Genomic DNA, 14210 nt, shown 5'->3' with positions numbered 1-14210 from the left:
GTGAATGTTGAAGGTGGTAGATTGGGTACGGATTATGTGAGCTGCTTTGCCCTGGATGGTGCTGAGCTTCTTGAATGTTGATGGAGCAGTACCCACCCAGGCAATTGGAGAAGATTCAATCACAGTCCTGACTTGTGCCTTGTAGATGGTGGAAATGCTTTGGGGAATCGAAGTGAATTATTCTCTGCAGTGTTCCCAGGCCCTCGCCTGCTCTTGCAGCCACAGTATTTATAAGGTTGGTCCAGTTTAATTTCTAGTCAAGGGTAATCTCCAGGCTGTTAATGGTGGGGAATTCAATGAAGGTAATGCCATTGAATATCAAGGGGACGTTGGATTAATTTTTGTTGGCACTTGTGTGGTAGGAATGTAACCAAAGCCTGAACATTGTCCACGTCTTGTTGTATATGGACAAGATCACTTCAGTATTGAGGAGTCATGAATGGTGCTGAACATTTGTGCAATCATGAGTGAACATCCTCACTTCTGACCTTATGTTGGAAGGAATGTCATTGAAAAATCAGCTAAAGATGTTTGAGCCAAAGATACTACTCTGAGGGACTCCTGTAGTGGTGTCCTGTGACTGAGATGATTGGCTTCCACAAGCATCTTTCTTTTTCCTGCTATGACTCCAACCAGTGGAGAGTTTTATCCCTTATTCCCATTGACTCCAGTTTTATTTGGGCTCCTTGATGCCACTTTCAGTCAAATGCTGCCTTAGATGTCACCTCATCACAAGAGCTCAGCTCTTTTGTCCATGTTTGAACCAAGACTGTAGTGAGGTCAGGAGCTGAATGGCCCTGGTAGAACCTAAACTGAGTGTCAAAGAGCAAGTGCTGCTGAATAGCATTGTTGACATATTCCCATCACTTTGCTGATGGTTGAGAATAGACTGATGGAGTTGGCTGGGTTGGATCCTGTTTTTTGTACACAGGATAAACCAGGGCAATTTCCCACATTGTCGGGTAGATGTCAATGTTCTAGCTGCAGTGGAACAAGATGGCGAAGGGAGCATCTAGTTCTGTGATACAAGCCTTTAGTACTGTTACTGGGATATTACCAGGGCCCACAGCCTTTACAGGATCCAGTTTTCAGCTTCAGAACAGCTTTCAACTGTTTCTTGATATCACATGGAGTGAATCAAATTGGCTGGAGGCTGGCGTCTGCGATGCTGGGAATTTCAGTTGGATGCTGAGATGGATCATCCACTTGACACTTCTGTCTGAAGATGATTGCAAATGCAAATGCCTTGACTTTTGCACTGGTTTACTGAGCTCCCCCATCATTGAGGGTGGACATACTTGTGGACTCTTCGCCACAAGTTACTTGTCTAATTGCCCACCACCATTCACGACTGTATGTGACAGAGCTTAGATCTACTTTGTTGGTTGTAGGCAGCCTTAACTCTGTCTATCACTTGCTGCTTATGCTGTTTGTCATGCACTTAGTCCTGTGTTGCAGCTTCACTAGGTTCGCCATTTTTAGGTATGCCTGCTGCTGCTCCAAGCATGTCCTCATGCACCATTTATTTATCTTTTTAGTCTCCTAATTCATTTAGTATGAATGCGAGTAAACCATTACTCCCTGCCAATTTCAGGGATATTCAGGGATGCCAATAATAACCTTTTACTGTCACAAGTATGAAGTTATTGTGAAAAAAAACCCTGGTCGCCAATTCCAGCACTTGTTCGGGTAAGCTGGTACAGGAATGGTTTGAAGATGTACTTAGGATTGAAATTTCCCACACTCGTTGAATAATGCTTCTACCAGCTTCACTTATTGTTTAAAATGAAGAATGCTGTTGTTCCCTTGTCCCTCTGAATGTCCAGAATGTTAATGCAAAGGTAGCACTGTGATACAGAAAACTTCCATGCGTGCTAAAGTTATGAGCAATAAAATCTCTGCAAGAGTGTTGGTCTCATCGGTTTGACTCGGCACTAAATTCTTTTTAACTTCAGCTTATCTTTAACTCAACAGCCATAGATTAGAAAGTGTAATCATAGTCATGGAGGGATCAAAGGATTGGATACAAGTTTATGTGGGGATTTAAAAATCAGGAGCTGATATTTGCAGACCATTGATCTGCGCTGCCAAACCCCTGAGAAAATGTTTGTAAGAGATGGAGTAGAATAATAATAATAATTTTTATAATCTATATTTTATAATCGGTAGTCTTCGGCAATAACCACATGTCCACAACAAAGGGGGGAAATGTTTTGAGAGCAGCAGGGTAGCATGGTGGTTAGCATAAATGCTTCACAGCTCCCAGGTTCGATTCCCGGCTGGGTCACTGTCTGTGTGGAGTCTGCACGTCCTCCCCCTGTGTCCGTGGGTTTCCTCCGGGTGCTCCGGTTTCCTCCCACAGTCCAAAGATGTGCGGGTTAGGTGGATTGGCCATGATAAATTGCCCGTAGTGTCCTAATAAAAGTAAGGTTAAGGGGGGGGGGGGTTGTTGGGTTACGGGTATAGGGTGTAGGGTGGATACGTGGGTTTCAGTAGGGTGATCATGGCTCGGCACAACATTGAGGGCCGAAGGGCCTGTTCTGTGCTGTACTGTTCTATGTTCTATGTTCTAACTGCAAAGTTTCAAATTAGAATCAGAATGTGAGTTTAACCAAGAGAAAGATAAATGTGCTGCAGCCCTCTGAATATTCACGAGATCCAGAAAAAGCTTTTTTTTTGTGTATTATTGTGTATTAAAGGACCTGCTATTTAACATTAATCTGATCGTATTTAAATAGCTTCAAGGTTTTTGCATTGAGGTTATTGATGGCATATGACTAATTTTAATCAGCGGTTGCTTGCCCCCTTTCATTATCTGTTGCTCAGCAAAACTGGAATGTTTCAATAAGAGTAAGATCAGTGGAATACATCTTGGAAAAATATTGACTCTGAAATTTTCCTTTTATTTCATTATTAATAGCCTCCGTCAAATATCCAGTCCATTGTGGTTGTGCTCGATTGCGTGAACTTGCGAGTTGGGAGTGTCATCAAACATGAAGTACGAATTATAGTAAGGGATCGAAACGATAACTCTCCATCTTTTCAGCAAACACGATACCATGTGGAAATTAATGAGGTCAGTGTTCAAATCCAGTTGATGGATTATCTGGCATGCAATTCTCAAAAATATGTTCTTTGAATTAAATATCTGTGAAGTTAATATTTGTAAGAGTAGACACTTCCAGAGTCTGAGTGTTTAGCTGTATTTACATCAGACTAGATCAAGCAGCACACTATTCCACTTGAAAATGCAGAACTACAAGACTAATTAATTCTTCCCAGTAAAACAAGTAATGAATCAGTATAATGTGCTTGTGTGTCTCGAAATAAATGAACTCAGAACTTGAAAGACATTGAAAATGCATCTGCTGTGTTGGAAATTAAATTTTCAGACCTTGAAACAGGCTGTGACATAAAGCAGCGATGTGGTAGAAAGTGCGACCAATTGATGAATTATTGAAGTTACTTTTTGAAAACTAAATTTCAAGAAGCCTCCTAAAAATATTTCAATTACTATTTACTCCAGAATTGAGGCATGGTGCTCACCCTAAGTAGAACAGGGTATATTTACACACAATTGTTCGCGACAAAGCAAAATCAGGCACCCCAATTGATCATCCAAAGAATGTGAAATGAAATGAAATGAAAATGAAAATGTTGTCCCATTCTGGTGATTGTATGACCACCGCTAATTGCAATTTGAGCAAAATATTGGTGAAGTATTTACTTGCTGGAAGTAAAATAACATATTTGAGCATTCTGAGGCTGGATATCTGAGGGTTGATTTTTCTGGAGTTAAAGTGATAAACTAGCTGCAATTTCTTTATCATTACTCTATATTCTCAGCCTGGCAAATTGGTAATCATTTTCTGTAACCATTTTAATTTACTGTAACCATTTCAAATGTGCCTCGTTAAACCTGTAATCATGGATCCAAATAAATTTACCCCGGGAAGGATAATAGCATTTTCAGCAAGTCGTTTTTTTTTTTTGCAATTTGCGTGTCAAAATAGCTGAAGTAGGGTGCTTTATCAAAGATTGAAGTCATCAAGTGAAGTCTACAATGCTATTTTGATAAGTAGTTGCTCAATAAAACAGACTTCTTGATTTCCTTCCTACAGTGCAAAATAAGGATTGTTGTAATCTTTTCGTTCCAAGGTATCCAGAGATTTTTGCTATTCCTTGGCTTCATTAAGAAAATTAACAGTGCAACTAGGGAAGGGGCAGTACTGGATTTGATATTGGAGAATGAGTCTGGACAGGTGGTTGAGGTTTCAGTCGGGGAACATTTTGGGAGTAGTGACCACTATTCTGTAAGTTTTAGGGTACTTTTGGACAGGGATGAGGGCAACCATCACGTTAAGGTGCTAAACTGGGGAAAGGCAAATTATGATAACATTAGCCAGGAATTGAAGAATTTGGATTGGGTGCGGCTGGTGGATAGTAAATCAACATCGGACATGTGGGAGTCTTTAAAGCGACAGTTGGTTAGGATTCAGGAAAGTTCCTGTGAGAACAAAGGATAAGCATGGGAAGTTTGAGAGCCTTGGATAACGAGGGATATTGTGAACCTTGTCAAAAAGAAAAAGGAGACTTTTGTATGGTCTAGAAGGGTGGGGACAGTTGAACCCGTTGAGGAGTATAAAGAAAGTAGGAAGGTACGAAAGCAGGAAATTAGGAGGACTAGGAGGGGTCATGAAAAGTCCTTGGCAAGTACGATTAAGGTGAATCCCGAAGCTTTTTATTCCTATGTAAAAAGCAAGAGGGTGGTCAGGGAAAGGATTGGACCACTTAAGGACAGTGGGGGGAATCGATGTGTTGAGCCAGAGGAAATGTGCGAGGTACTAAATGAGTATTTTGCATCAGTGTTCACCAAAGAAAGAGACTTTGTGGAAGATGAATCCAGGGTAGGGTATGTGGACAGTCTGGATCATGTTAACATCAAAAGGAGGAGGTATTGGATCTTTTAAAAGATATTAAGGTAGATAGATCTCCTGGGCCGGGTGGGATTTACCCCAGAATACAGAAGGAATCTAGGGAGGAAATTGCTGGGGCCTTGACTGACATCTTTGTATCCTCATTGGCCTGGACTGGAGAATAGCGAATGTGGTACTGCTGTTTAAGAAAGGTAGCAGGGATAATCCTGGAAACTATAGGCCGGTGAGCCTCACATCGGTAGTGGGTTAATTATTGGAGAGAATTTTCAGGGACAGGATTTATACCTATTTGGAAACAAATGGATTCATAAACGATAACATGGTTTTGTGAAAGAGGAGTCGTGCCTCGAGTTTTTTGGGGAGGTGAAAAGATGATTGATGAGGAGAGGGCGGTGGATGTTGTTTACATGGACTTCAGTAAAGCCTTTGACAAGGTGCCTCATGGCAGACTGGTACAAAAGGTGAAGTCACATGGGATCATAGGTGAGGTGGTAAGATGGATACAGAACTAGCTCGGTCACAGAAGGCAAAGGGTAGCAGTAGAAGGGTGTTTTTCTGAATGGAAGGTTGTGACTAGTGGTGATCCATAGAGATCTGTGTTTGGGCCTCTGTTGTTCGTAGCGTACATAAACGATTTGTAGGAAAATGTAACCGATCTGATTAGTAAGTTCGCAGATGACACCAAGGTTGGTGGAGTGGCAAATAGTGTTGAGGATTTTCAGAAGATATAGCAGGACATAGATAGGTTGGCGACCTGGGCAGAGAAATGGCAAATGAAGTTTTACCTGTGAGATAATGCACTTTGGTAGGTCGAACATAGAGGGGAAATATACCATAAATGCTGAAACTCATCGGAATATAGACAGTCAGAGAGATCTGGGCTTGCAGCTCCACAGATCTTTGAAGTTCACAACACAAGTGGACAAGGTAGTCAAGAAAGCATATGGAACGCTTGCCTTCATTGGACTGCATTGCGTATAAAAACTGGAAAGTCATGCTACAGTTGTCGAGAACCTTGTGAGGCCGCATTTGGAATATTGCGCACAATTCTGGTCACCACACTACCAGAAGGATATGGAGTCTTCTGAGAGGGAGCAGAGGAGGGTTACCAGGATGCTGTCGGGTCTAGAGGGTGTTAGCTATATGGTGAGGCCGAATAGACTCGGGCTGTTTTGATTAGAAAGACGGAGGTTGAGGGATGATCTGATAGCGGTCTACAGATTATGAAGGGCATGGATAGAGTGGATGGGCAGACACTTTCCCAGGATGGAGGAGTCAAGTCACCAGGGGGCATAGGTTTCAGGTTTGTGGGGCAAAGTTTAGAGGAGTTGTGCGAGGCAGGTTTTTTACGCAGAAGGTGTGAGTGTCTGGAACACGTTGCCAAGGGAGGTTGTGGAAGCAGATATATTAACGGCGTTCAAAAGGCATCTTGACAAACACATGAATAGGATGGGTATAGAAGGATATGGCACAAGGAAGTGCTGAGGGTTTTGGCAAAGGCTGGTATCATGACCGGGACAGGCTTGGAGGGCTGAAGGGCCTGTTCCTGTGCTGTATTGTTCTTTTGTATTGTTATTGAATTGAGCAAAGTTTAATGGTTTCATGTGTCAGGACCCATCCTGTTGAATCCCTTATTTTCCATTTATTTTACTTTGTTGTCATCATTTTTGATCCATGGATATTTAATGGACTTTAAGTTGAGTAGAAGAAATGAGGAACACAAAAGTAGCAAGGTAGTACACTGCTATGAACATTGAGTTTGAGAAGCAGTCAGACTTTATGGCACCCGAGAGATCAGAGGGATTCAGTTTGATTGGTTGGCTGGTGGCCAATGGATTGGCCAAAGACTGTATTCTGCCCGGTGACAAACAGTGAACTGGTGCGACAACAATAATCTCTCCCTCAATGTCAACAAAACAAAGGAGATTGTCATCGACTTCAGGAAGCGTAGAGGAGAACATGCCCCTGTCTACATCAATGGGAACGAAGTAGAAAGGACCACGAGCTTCAATATTTTAGGTGTTCAGATTACCAGCAACCTGGTCCCCTCATGGTGACACTATAGTTAAGAAAGCCCATCATCGACTCTACTTTCTCAGAAGACTATGGAAATTTGGCATGTCATCTACGAATCTCACCAACTTTTACAAATGCACCATAGAAAGCATTCTTTCTGGTTGTATCACAGCTTGGTATGGTTCCTGCTCTGCCCAAAACTGCAGGAAACTACAAAAGAATGTTGCCCAGTCCATCACGCAAACTAGCCTCCCATCCATTGACTCTGTCTACAATTCCCGCTGCCTCGGAAAGGTAACCAGCATAGTTAAGGACCCCACGCACCCCAGACATGCTCTCTTCCACCTTCTTCCATCAGGAAAAAGATACAAAATTTCAGGTCACGAACCAACCGACTCAAGAACAGCTTCTTCCCTGCTGCCAACAGACATTTGAATGGACATACCTCGTGTTAAGGAAAATCACAAGGCTTTGTACATATACATAAAAAGCAAGAGGGTAGCCAGGGAAAGGGTTGGCCCACTGAAGGACAGGGGAGGGAATCTATGGGTGGAGATAGAGGAAATGGGTGAGGTACTGAATGAATACTTTGCATCAGTATTCACCAAAGAGAAGGAATTAGTGGATGTTGAGTCTGGAGAAGGGTGTGTAGATAACCTGGGTCACATTGAGATCCAAAAAGACGAGGTTTTTGGGCATCTTGAAAAATATTAAGGTAGATAAGTACCAAGGGCCTGATGGGATCTACCCCAGAATACTGAAGGAGGCAAGAGAGGAAATTGCTGAGGCCTTGACAGAAATCTTTGGATCCTCACTGTCTTCAGGTGATGTCCTAGAGGACTGGAGAATAGCCAATGTTGTTCCTTTGTTTAAGAAGGGTAGCAAGGATAATCCAGGGAACTACAGGTCGGTGAGCCTTACGTCAGTAGTAGGGAAATTACTGGAGAGAATTCTTCGAGACAGGATCTACTCCCATTTGGAACAAAATGGACGTATTAGCGAGAGGCAGCATGGTTTTGTGAAGGGGAGGTTGTGTCTCACTAACTTGGTAGAGTTTTTCGAGGAGGTCACAAAGATGATTGATGCAGGTAGGGTAGTGGACGTTGTCTATATGGACTTCAGTAAGACTTTTGACAAGGTCCATCATGGCAGACTGGTACAAAAGGTGAAGCCACACGGGATTAGAGGTGTGCTGGCAAGATGGATTCAGAACTGGCAAGGTTATAGAAGACAGAGAGTAGCAATGGAAGGGTGCTTTTCTGATTGGAGGGCTGTGACTAGTGGTGTTCCGCAGGGATCAGTGCTGGGACCTTTGCTGTTCGTAGTATATATAAATGATTTGGAGGAAAATGTAACTGGTCTGATTAGTAAGTTTGCGGATGACACAAAGGTTGGTGAAATTGCGGATAGTGATGTGGACTGTCAGAGGATACAGCAGGATTTAGATTGTTTGGAGACTTGGGCGGAGAGATGGCAGATGGAGTTTAATCCGGACAACTGTGAGGTGATGCATTTTGGAAGGTCTAATGCAGGAAGGGAATATATAATGAATGGTAGAACCCTCAAGAGTATTGACAGTCAGAGAGATCTAGGTGTACAGGTCCACAGGTCTCTGGAAAGGGCAACACAGGTGAAGAAGATAGTCAAGAAGGCATACGACATGCTTGCCTTCATTGGCCGGGGCATTGAGTATAAAAATTGGCAAGTCATGTTGCAGCTGTATAGAACCTTAGTTAAGCCACACTTGGAGTACGGTGTTCAATTCTGGTCGCCACACTACCAGAAGGATGTGGAGGCTTTAGAGAGGGTGCAGAAGAGATTTACCAGGATGTTGCCTGGTATGGAGGGCATTAGCTATGAGGAGAGGTTGAATAAACTCAGTTTGTTCTCACTGGAACAACGGAGGTTGAGGGGCGACCTGATAGAGGTCTACAAAATTATGAGGGGCATATATAGGGTAGATAGTCAGAGACTTCTTCCCAGAGTAGAGGGGGCAATTACTAGTGGGCACAGATTTAAGGTGCGAGGGGCAAGGTTTAGAGGAGATGTACAAGGCAAGTTTTTTACACAGAGGGTAGTGGGTGCCTGGAACTCACTGCCAGAGGAGGTGGTGGAAGCAGGGACGATAGTGACATTTAAGGGGCATCTTGACAAATACATGAATAGGATGGGAATAGAGGGATACGGACCCCGGAAGTGTAGATTTTAGTTTAGACGGGCAGCGTGGTCGGTACAGGCATGGAGGGCCGAAGGGCCTGTTCCTGTGCTGTACTTTTCTTTGTTCTTTTTTCTTTGTATTAAGTTTATCTTTTCTCTGCACCCTAGCTATGACTGTAACATTACGTTCTGTAGTCTCTCCTTCCTTCCCTATGTACGGTATAGGTTGTCTGCATAGCTTGCAAGAAACAATACTTTTCACTGTATACTAATACATGTGACAATAATAAATCAAATCAAATCAGTGATTGGGTCCTACCAGGTGGGATGTTTTCAGGGAACGCAGGAGGAAACAGAATGTGCTTGGACACTGAGAGAAGAAGCTGTGAGTTGCTTTCTCTCTCTTTCTCCATAAATAGGTTTACTGCCTGCTGGTTTCTGAATCTGCAGAGAAGTCTTGAAATCCTGATGAATCTACAGTGAAAACCATTACAGACTGAAAGCAAAAATCGTCCAACAAGCAATGTGGTATATGAATTCCAATGTCAATGAAATGCGAGTGTAGGTAGGCTGTACATGCCAATGACTTGTGGATTGTATCAAACAGCATGTCCTTCCCGCTCTTCACAACAGGCAAATACTGACCATGCTCAAGCCAGCCTGTCTTTGCAAAGCTCAGAGCATATTGTTCAACATTTAATATGATTTAACATTTCGATATCACTTACAAAACAAGCCTGATTGCACAAAGAATTACACTAACACCCAGTTTAAGATTAACAGTTGGATTGCAGCGTGACTCACCTATGCATGCTAAAAGCTACATCTGTTCACACACAGGGCCCTGTCTTTTACAAACAGAAAGAACATGGGCAAGATCTTCTGGCTGTTCGCACATGGTGGGGTTTTCCAGTCACTTCGACGATGCACCTCTGGTGGATTCCCGGTGGCATGGGTGTATTCAATGGGAAATCCCATTGATAGCAGTGGGCCCAGAAGATCCCGCTGATGGTCACACTAGGAGAGGCATGAGAATCTCGCCCCATGTCAACACATTGTGCATTTTTCAATGAACTAAAAGCTTGGAGGCGGCCATTTCCTGATTTATTCCCCATAGCAATGCCTTGACCAATATAAATCGACCTCCCTGGTTTGAATTTAAATGAAACTTGTCAGTTAACTGTTACCTGGTGCATTCTCCATTGCAATTCCTCTACCAATCGGAATCCAATTGCAAACCAATCAGCAGCCTCTTCTCATGTAATGTAAATTGGTGCTCCCTTTGAGATTTGGTACTCTTGTGAATCAGTCCTGATGAGTATAAGATGAAAAACAGTTGTCATGTTCTCTACTACTAAGTGACTATTGGCCGTTCTGACAATTGTTCTCACCTAAAAGGTTTTCATTAGATCTGAGAATCAGGGACCCATTTAATCCTGGGAACTATCACAGTTAAGCCTAGCACTTTCCCCCGATACCCCCACCTTTTTTGTACCGAGAATCATATCAGGAATGGAACTCTGGCTAATTTTCCTTTATCCAAAGAATTAAAACTATTGTTTTAAGCCCAGCAGAGTCCAGGTTATTTTGCAAACATGAGAAAGTCAGCTGATGATGTCGCTTATCTTTATGCGTCTCCATCACGCCGGGAAATCTGTATAGTCGTTGCACAATTGGGACAGCAACATTTAAGTAAAAAATAAACACACTTACATGTTCAAGTATTGGTGGAATTCAATGTTTATTTTATAATCTCTTTATTCAGGTTTTTATCACGAACAATTCTAGTCCATTTGGTGTTCAAATGAACCATCCCTTCTAATTATTTTAATTGTGTTCCAGTCAGCTGGCACTCTTCAATTAAACTAACATTGAATCTGTGTTGATGGAGAACAGTTGCAGTAATTCTTCTAAATGTTGGATTAACCCCAGGATTAAAATTTCACAATGAATTCTACATATACCCGAAAATTATGCCACATCGAATGTCCCAGCAAAATTGTGGAATATATTTTTTAAAGTTACTGTGTTACCTAGGGCAGCACGGTAGCACAAGTGGATAGCACTGTGGCTTCACAGCACCAGGATCCCAGGTCCGATTCCCCGCTGGGTCACTGCCTGTGCGGAGTCTGCACATTCTCCCCGTGTCTGCGTGGGTTTCCTCCGGGTGCTCCGGTTTCCTCCCACAGTCCAAAGACGTGAAGGTTAGGTGGATTGGTCATGATGAATTGCCCTTAGTGACCAAAAAGGTTAGGAGGGGATATTGGGTTACAGGGATAGGGTGGAAGTGAGGGCTTAGGTGAGTAGGTGTGGACTCGATGGGCCGAATGGCCTCCTGCACTGTATGAGCTACGTTCTATTACAAAAGATTTCTATTTTCATATAATTCCGACTAGTGCAGAAGGAGGCCATTCTGCCCATTGAGTCTGCCCGACCCTCTGAAAGAGCACCCTACTTCATAAGTTCATAACTTCATAAATTGAGGAGATAAAGGAGCAGAAATAGGCCATTTGGCCCATCTTGTCTGCTCTGCCATTCTATCATGGCTGATATTTTCCTCATCTGCTACTTACAATGTTACAGACCAAGAGCTGGATTGCGATATCAGCCAAAGCATCTCCTCCCTAGAAGCCATGGCCTAGGAGCAGGAGTAGGCAATTTAGCCTCCCAAGCCTAACACCCTCAACGTGATCATGGCTGATCACATCCTGGCCTCAACCCCACTGTCCTGCCCGTTCTCCAAAACCCTTCAACCCATTACCAATTAAATATCTGTCTAACTCCTCCTCACTGCCCCTGCATTCACTGTACTCTGGCATAGCGAATTCCACAGATTCACAACCCTTTGGGAGAAGTAGTTTTTCCTCAAATCTGTTTTAAATTTGCTGCCTCTTATTCTAAGATTATGACCCCTCGTTTGAGAATGCCCCACCAGAGGAAGCATCACTTCCACGTCTACTTTATCCAGACTTTTTAGCATCTTGCATCCCTCAATTAGATCTTCCCTCAACATTCTAAACTCTAGAGAGTATAGGCCTAAACTACTTAGGCCCAATCTCCCCACCGTATCCCCATACCCTAGGGACCATTTAGCATGGCCAACCCACCTAACCTGCACATCTTTGGACTGTGGAAGAAAACCGGAGCACCGAGAGGAAATATTATTGAGAGAACCGCGCACAATGGGCGAAATTCTCCGCACCCGCGGAAAGTCGGCAAACCGTCGTAAAAATCGGGACCGTTTTACGACGGTCGCGAAGGCTTCATTTCCCGACGGATTCACTTCCTGGAAATGGGCTAGTAGCGCGGCCGCGTCAATTACGTGCGTGATGACGACGGAACGCGACGACGACACGAACCCGCCCATGTGACGCCGCCCGACGCCGTAAAAAGACGCGGGCGACCACAGAATCTGTCGGGCAGGATGTCGGAGCCGAGGAGAGCTGCTCCTCGCTTTGTAGATGCAGACGTCGAGGCGCTGCTCGATGCCGTGGAGCAGAGGAGGGGCATCATCCGCCCGCGGAGAGGGCATCGCCAACCTGCCAGCACGGTACGCCAGGCCTGGCGTGACGTGGCTGCTGCCATCAGTGCTGTGGGGCAGACCCCTCGCTCAGCAGAGCAATGTCGAAAGAAGCTACACGACCTCACAAGGTCTGCCAGGGTAAGTGCCATGAGGGTGCCCCCTAGTCACAACCATCCCTCCCCCTTAACTGCCCGGGGGGGGGGGGGGGGGGGGGGGGGGGATTGGGGCAGAGTTATTTGAGGGTGGTTCACAAAGTTGTCACAGACCCAGCGCTCTGGCCCCGAGGAGAGATGCAATCGTCTGATGACAACTTGCCCCCCCCAAACTGTGCCAGTATCTGAACGGACTGCTGATACCTACCGTTTTGTAATGATCTACCTATGTTCCCTCCCCCAACAGGCCAAGGCCGGTCATAACCACCGTGAGCGGCACAAGACTGGAGGGGGTTCGCCCAACATGCACCCCCTCAGCACCTTTGAACAGAGGGCACTGGACCTTGTTGGGGGGTCTGCCACCCGCGATATCGCGCAATGCGAGGTTGGCGGAACTGCAGCAAGTGAGACAACCCTCCCTGACAAACACCCCCCCCTCCCCCATCCTCTGTCCCTTCACACACCCTGCCCACTGGGACACCTCCCCCATCCTCTGTCCCTTCACACACCCTGCCCACTGGGACCGTCCAGCGGCCTGCCGAGCAAATCAAAATAACCCGTCTCATTCTCTTTCCTAGGACGTGATGCCCAACGATCAGGTCCGTCTGGCTGCAGACGGAGACAGGAATCTGCCGCCACCTCACCCGGGGCCTCACAACAGAGGGTGCCCGATCAGCGGGCAGCCCTATCCGCCCCAACCCAATCTGCGGACCAGGACGCACAGAGGGTTCGAAGTCCACCACCACCACCAGAAATGGCCAGGGACAACCCTCCTGTCGCTGAGCAGCCCCACACCATGGACGAGGCCCTAAGCATTGAGAGCGTCGGGCTTGCGGCACTGCTTTCTCCCACCACATCCATCATCCCAGAGATACACACCCCGGCGGGCCTATTTAGTGATGAGTCTCCTGGGGCACAGTCTGGTTGGCACATCACAGATGAGCAGGTACAGCAGGTGGAGGTCGGAGCAACAGAGGGCCCGGACTCGCGGAGGCCAGACCAGGCCCAGGATGCAGCTGGCTCCCAGACGTTTTCTGAGTTCCTGGAGTTTATCAACCCACCCGCACAGCCGATGCCTCAGGAAACCCAGGGAAACAATGACGGGATGAGGGCTTCCTTCCAGACTCTGCAGACGCTGTTAGAGGAGTCGAACCGCATCCAAGAGCAGGGAGTGGTGCCGCTCATGGCAGAGACCCAGTCCGACACCGCACGGGTGGCATCCGCGGTGGAGGCAATGGGTCAGGTTATGCAAGACGTTGGGGTTAATGTGCACGCGTCATCCTCGGCCCTGGACAGGGTTGCCCTCTCACAGGCAGCAATGTGCCAGAGCCAAAACGACATTGCCGGCGCCCTGCGGGCCATGGCCGAGTCTCAGCAGGTCATTGGCCAGTCGCAGCACGCCATGGCACAGTCCCAGCAGTCGAT

The 14210-nt window shown here is 45.5% G+C and overlaps 1 protein-coding gene across 13 annotated transcripts in view; it reads left to right on the top strand.

Moving 5' to 3' along the window:
- The window catches only part of pcdh15b (protocadherin-related 15b), a 1980039-nt gene that overhangs the window by 1255541 nt on the left and 710288 nt on the right, over positions 1-14210 (top strand). For all 13 annotated transcript variants that reach the window (XM_038773429.1, XM_038773427.1, XM_038773426.1 and 10 more), the window contains one exon: positions 2921-3076. In XM_038773429.1, coding sequence (XP_038629357.1) covers positions 2921-3076 — 156 coding nt within the window. The remainder of the gene's footprint in view (positions 1-2920; positions 3077-14210) is intronic.

Source organism: Scyliorhinus canicula, chromosome 16 (assembly GCF_902713615.1).
Source record: "Scyliorhinus canicula chromosome 16, sScyCan1.1, whole genome shotgun sequence".
Classification (NCBI taxonomy): Eukaryota; Metazoa; Chordata; class Chondrichthyes; order Carcharhiniformes; family Scyliorhinidae; genus Scyliorhinus; species Scyliorhinus canicula.
Note: the sequence above shows the minus strand (reverse complement) of the source record. Positions and strands in the feature narration are given on the sequence as shown.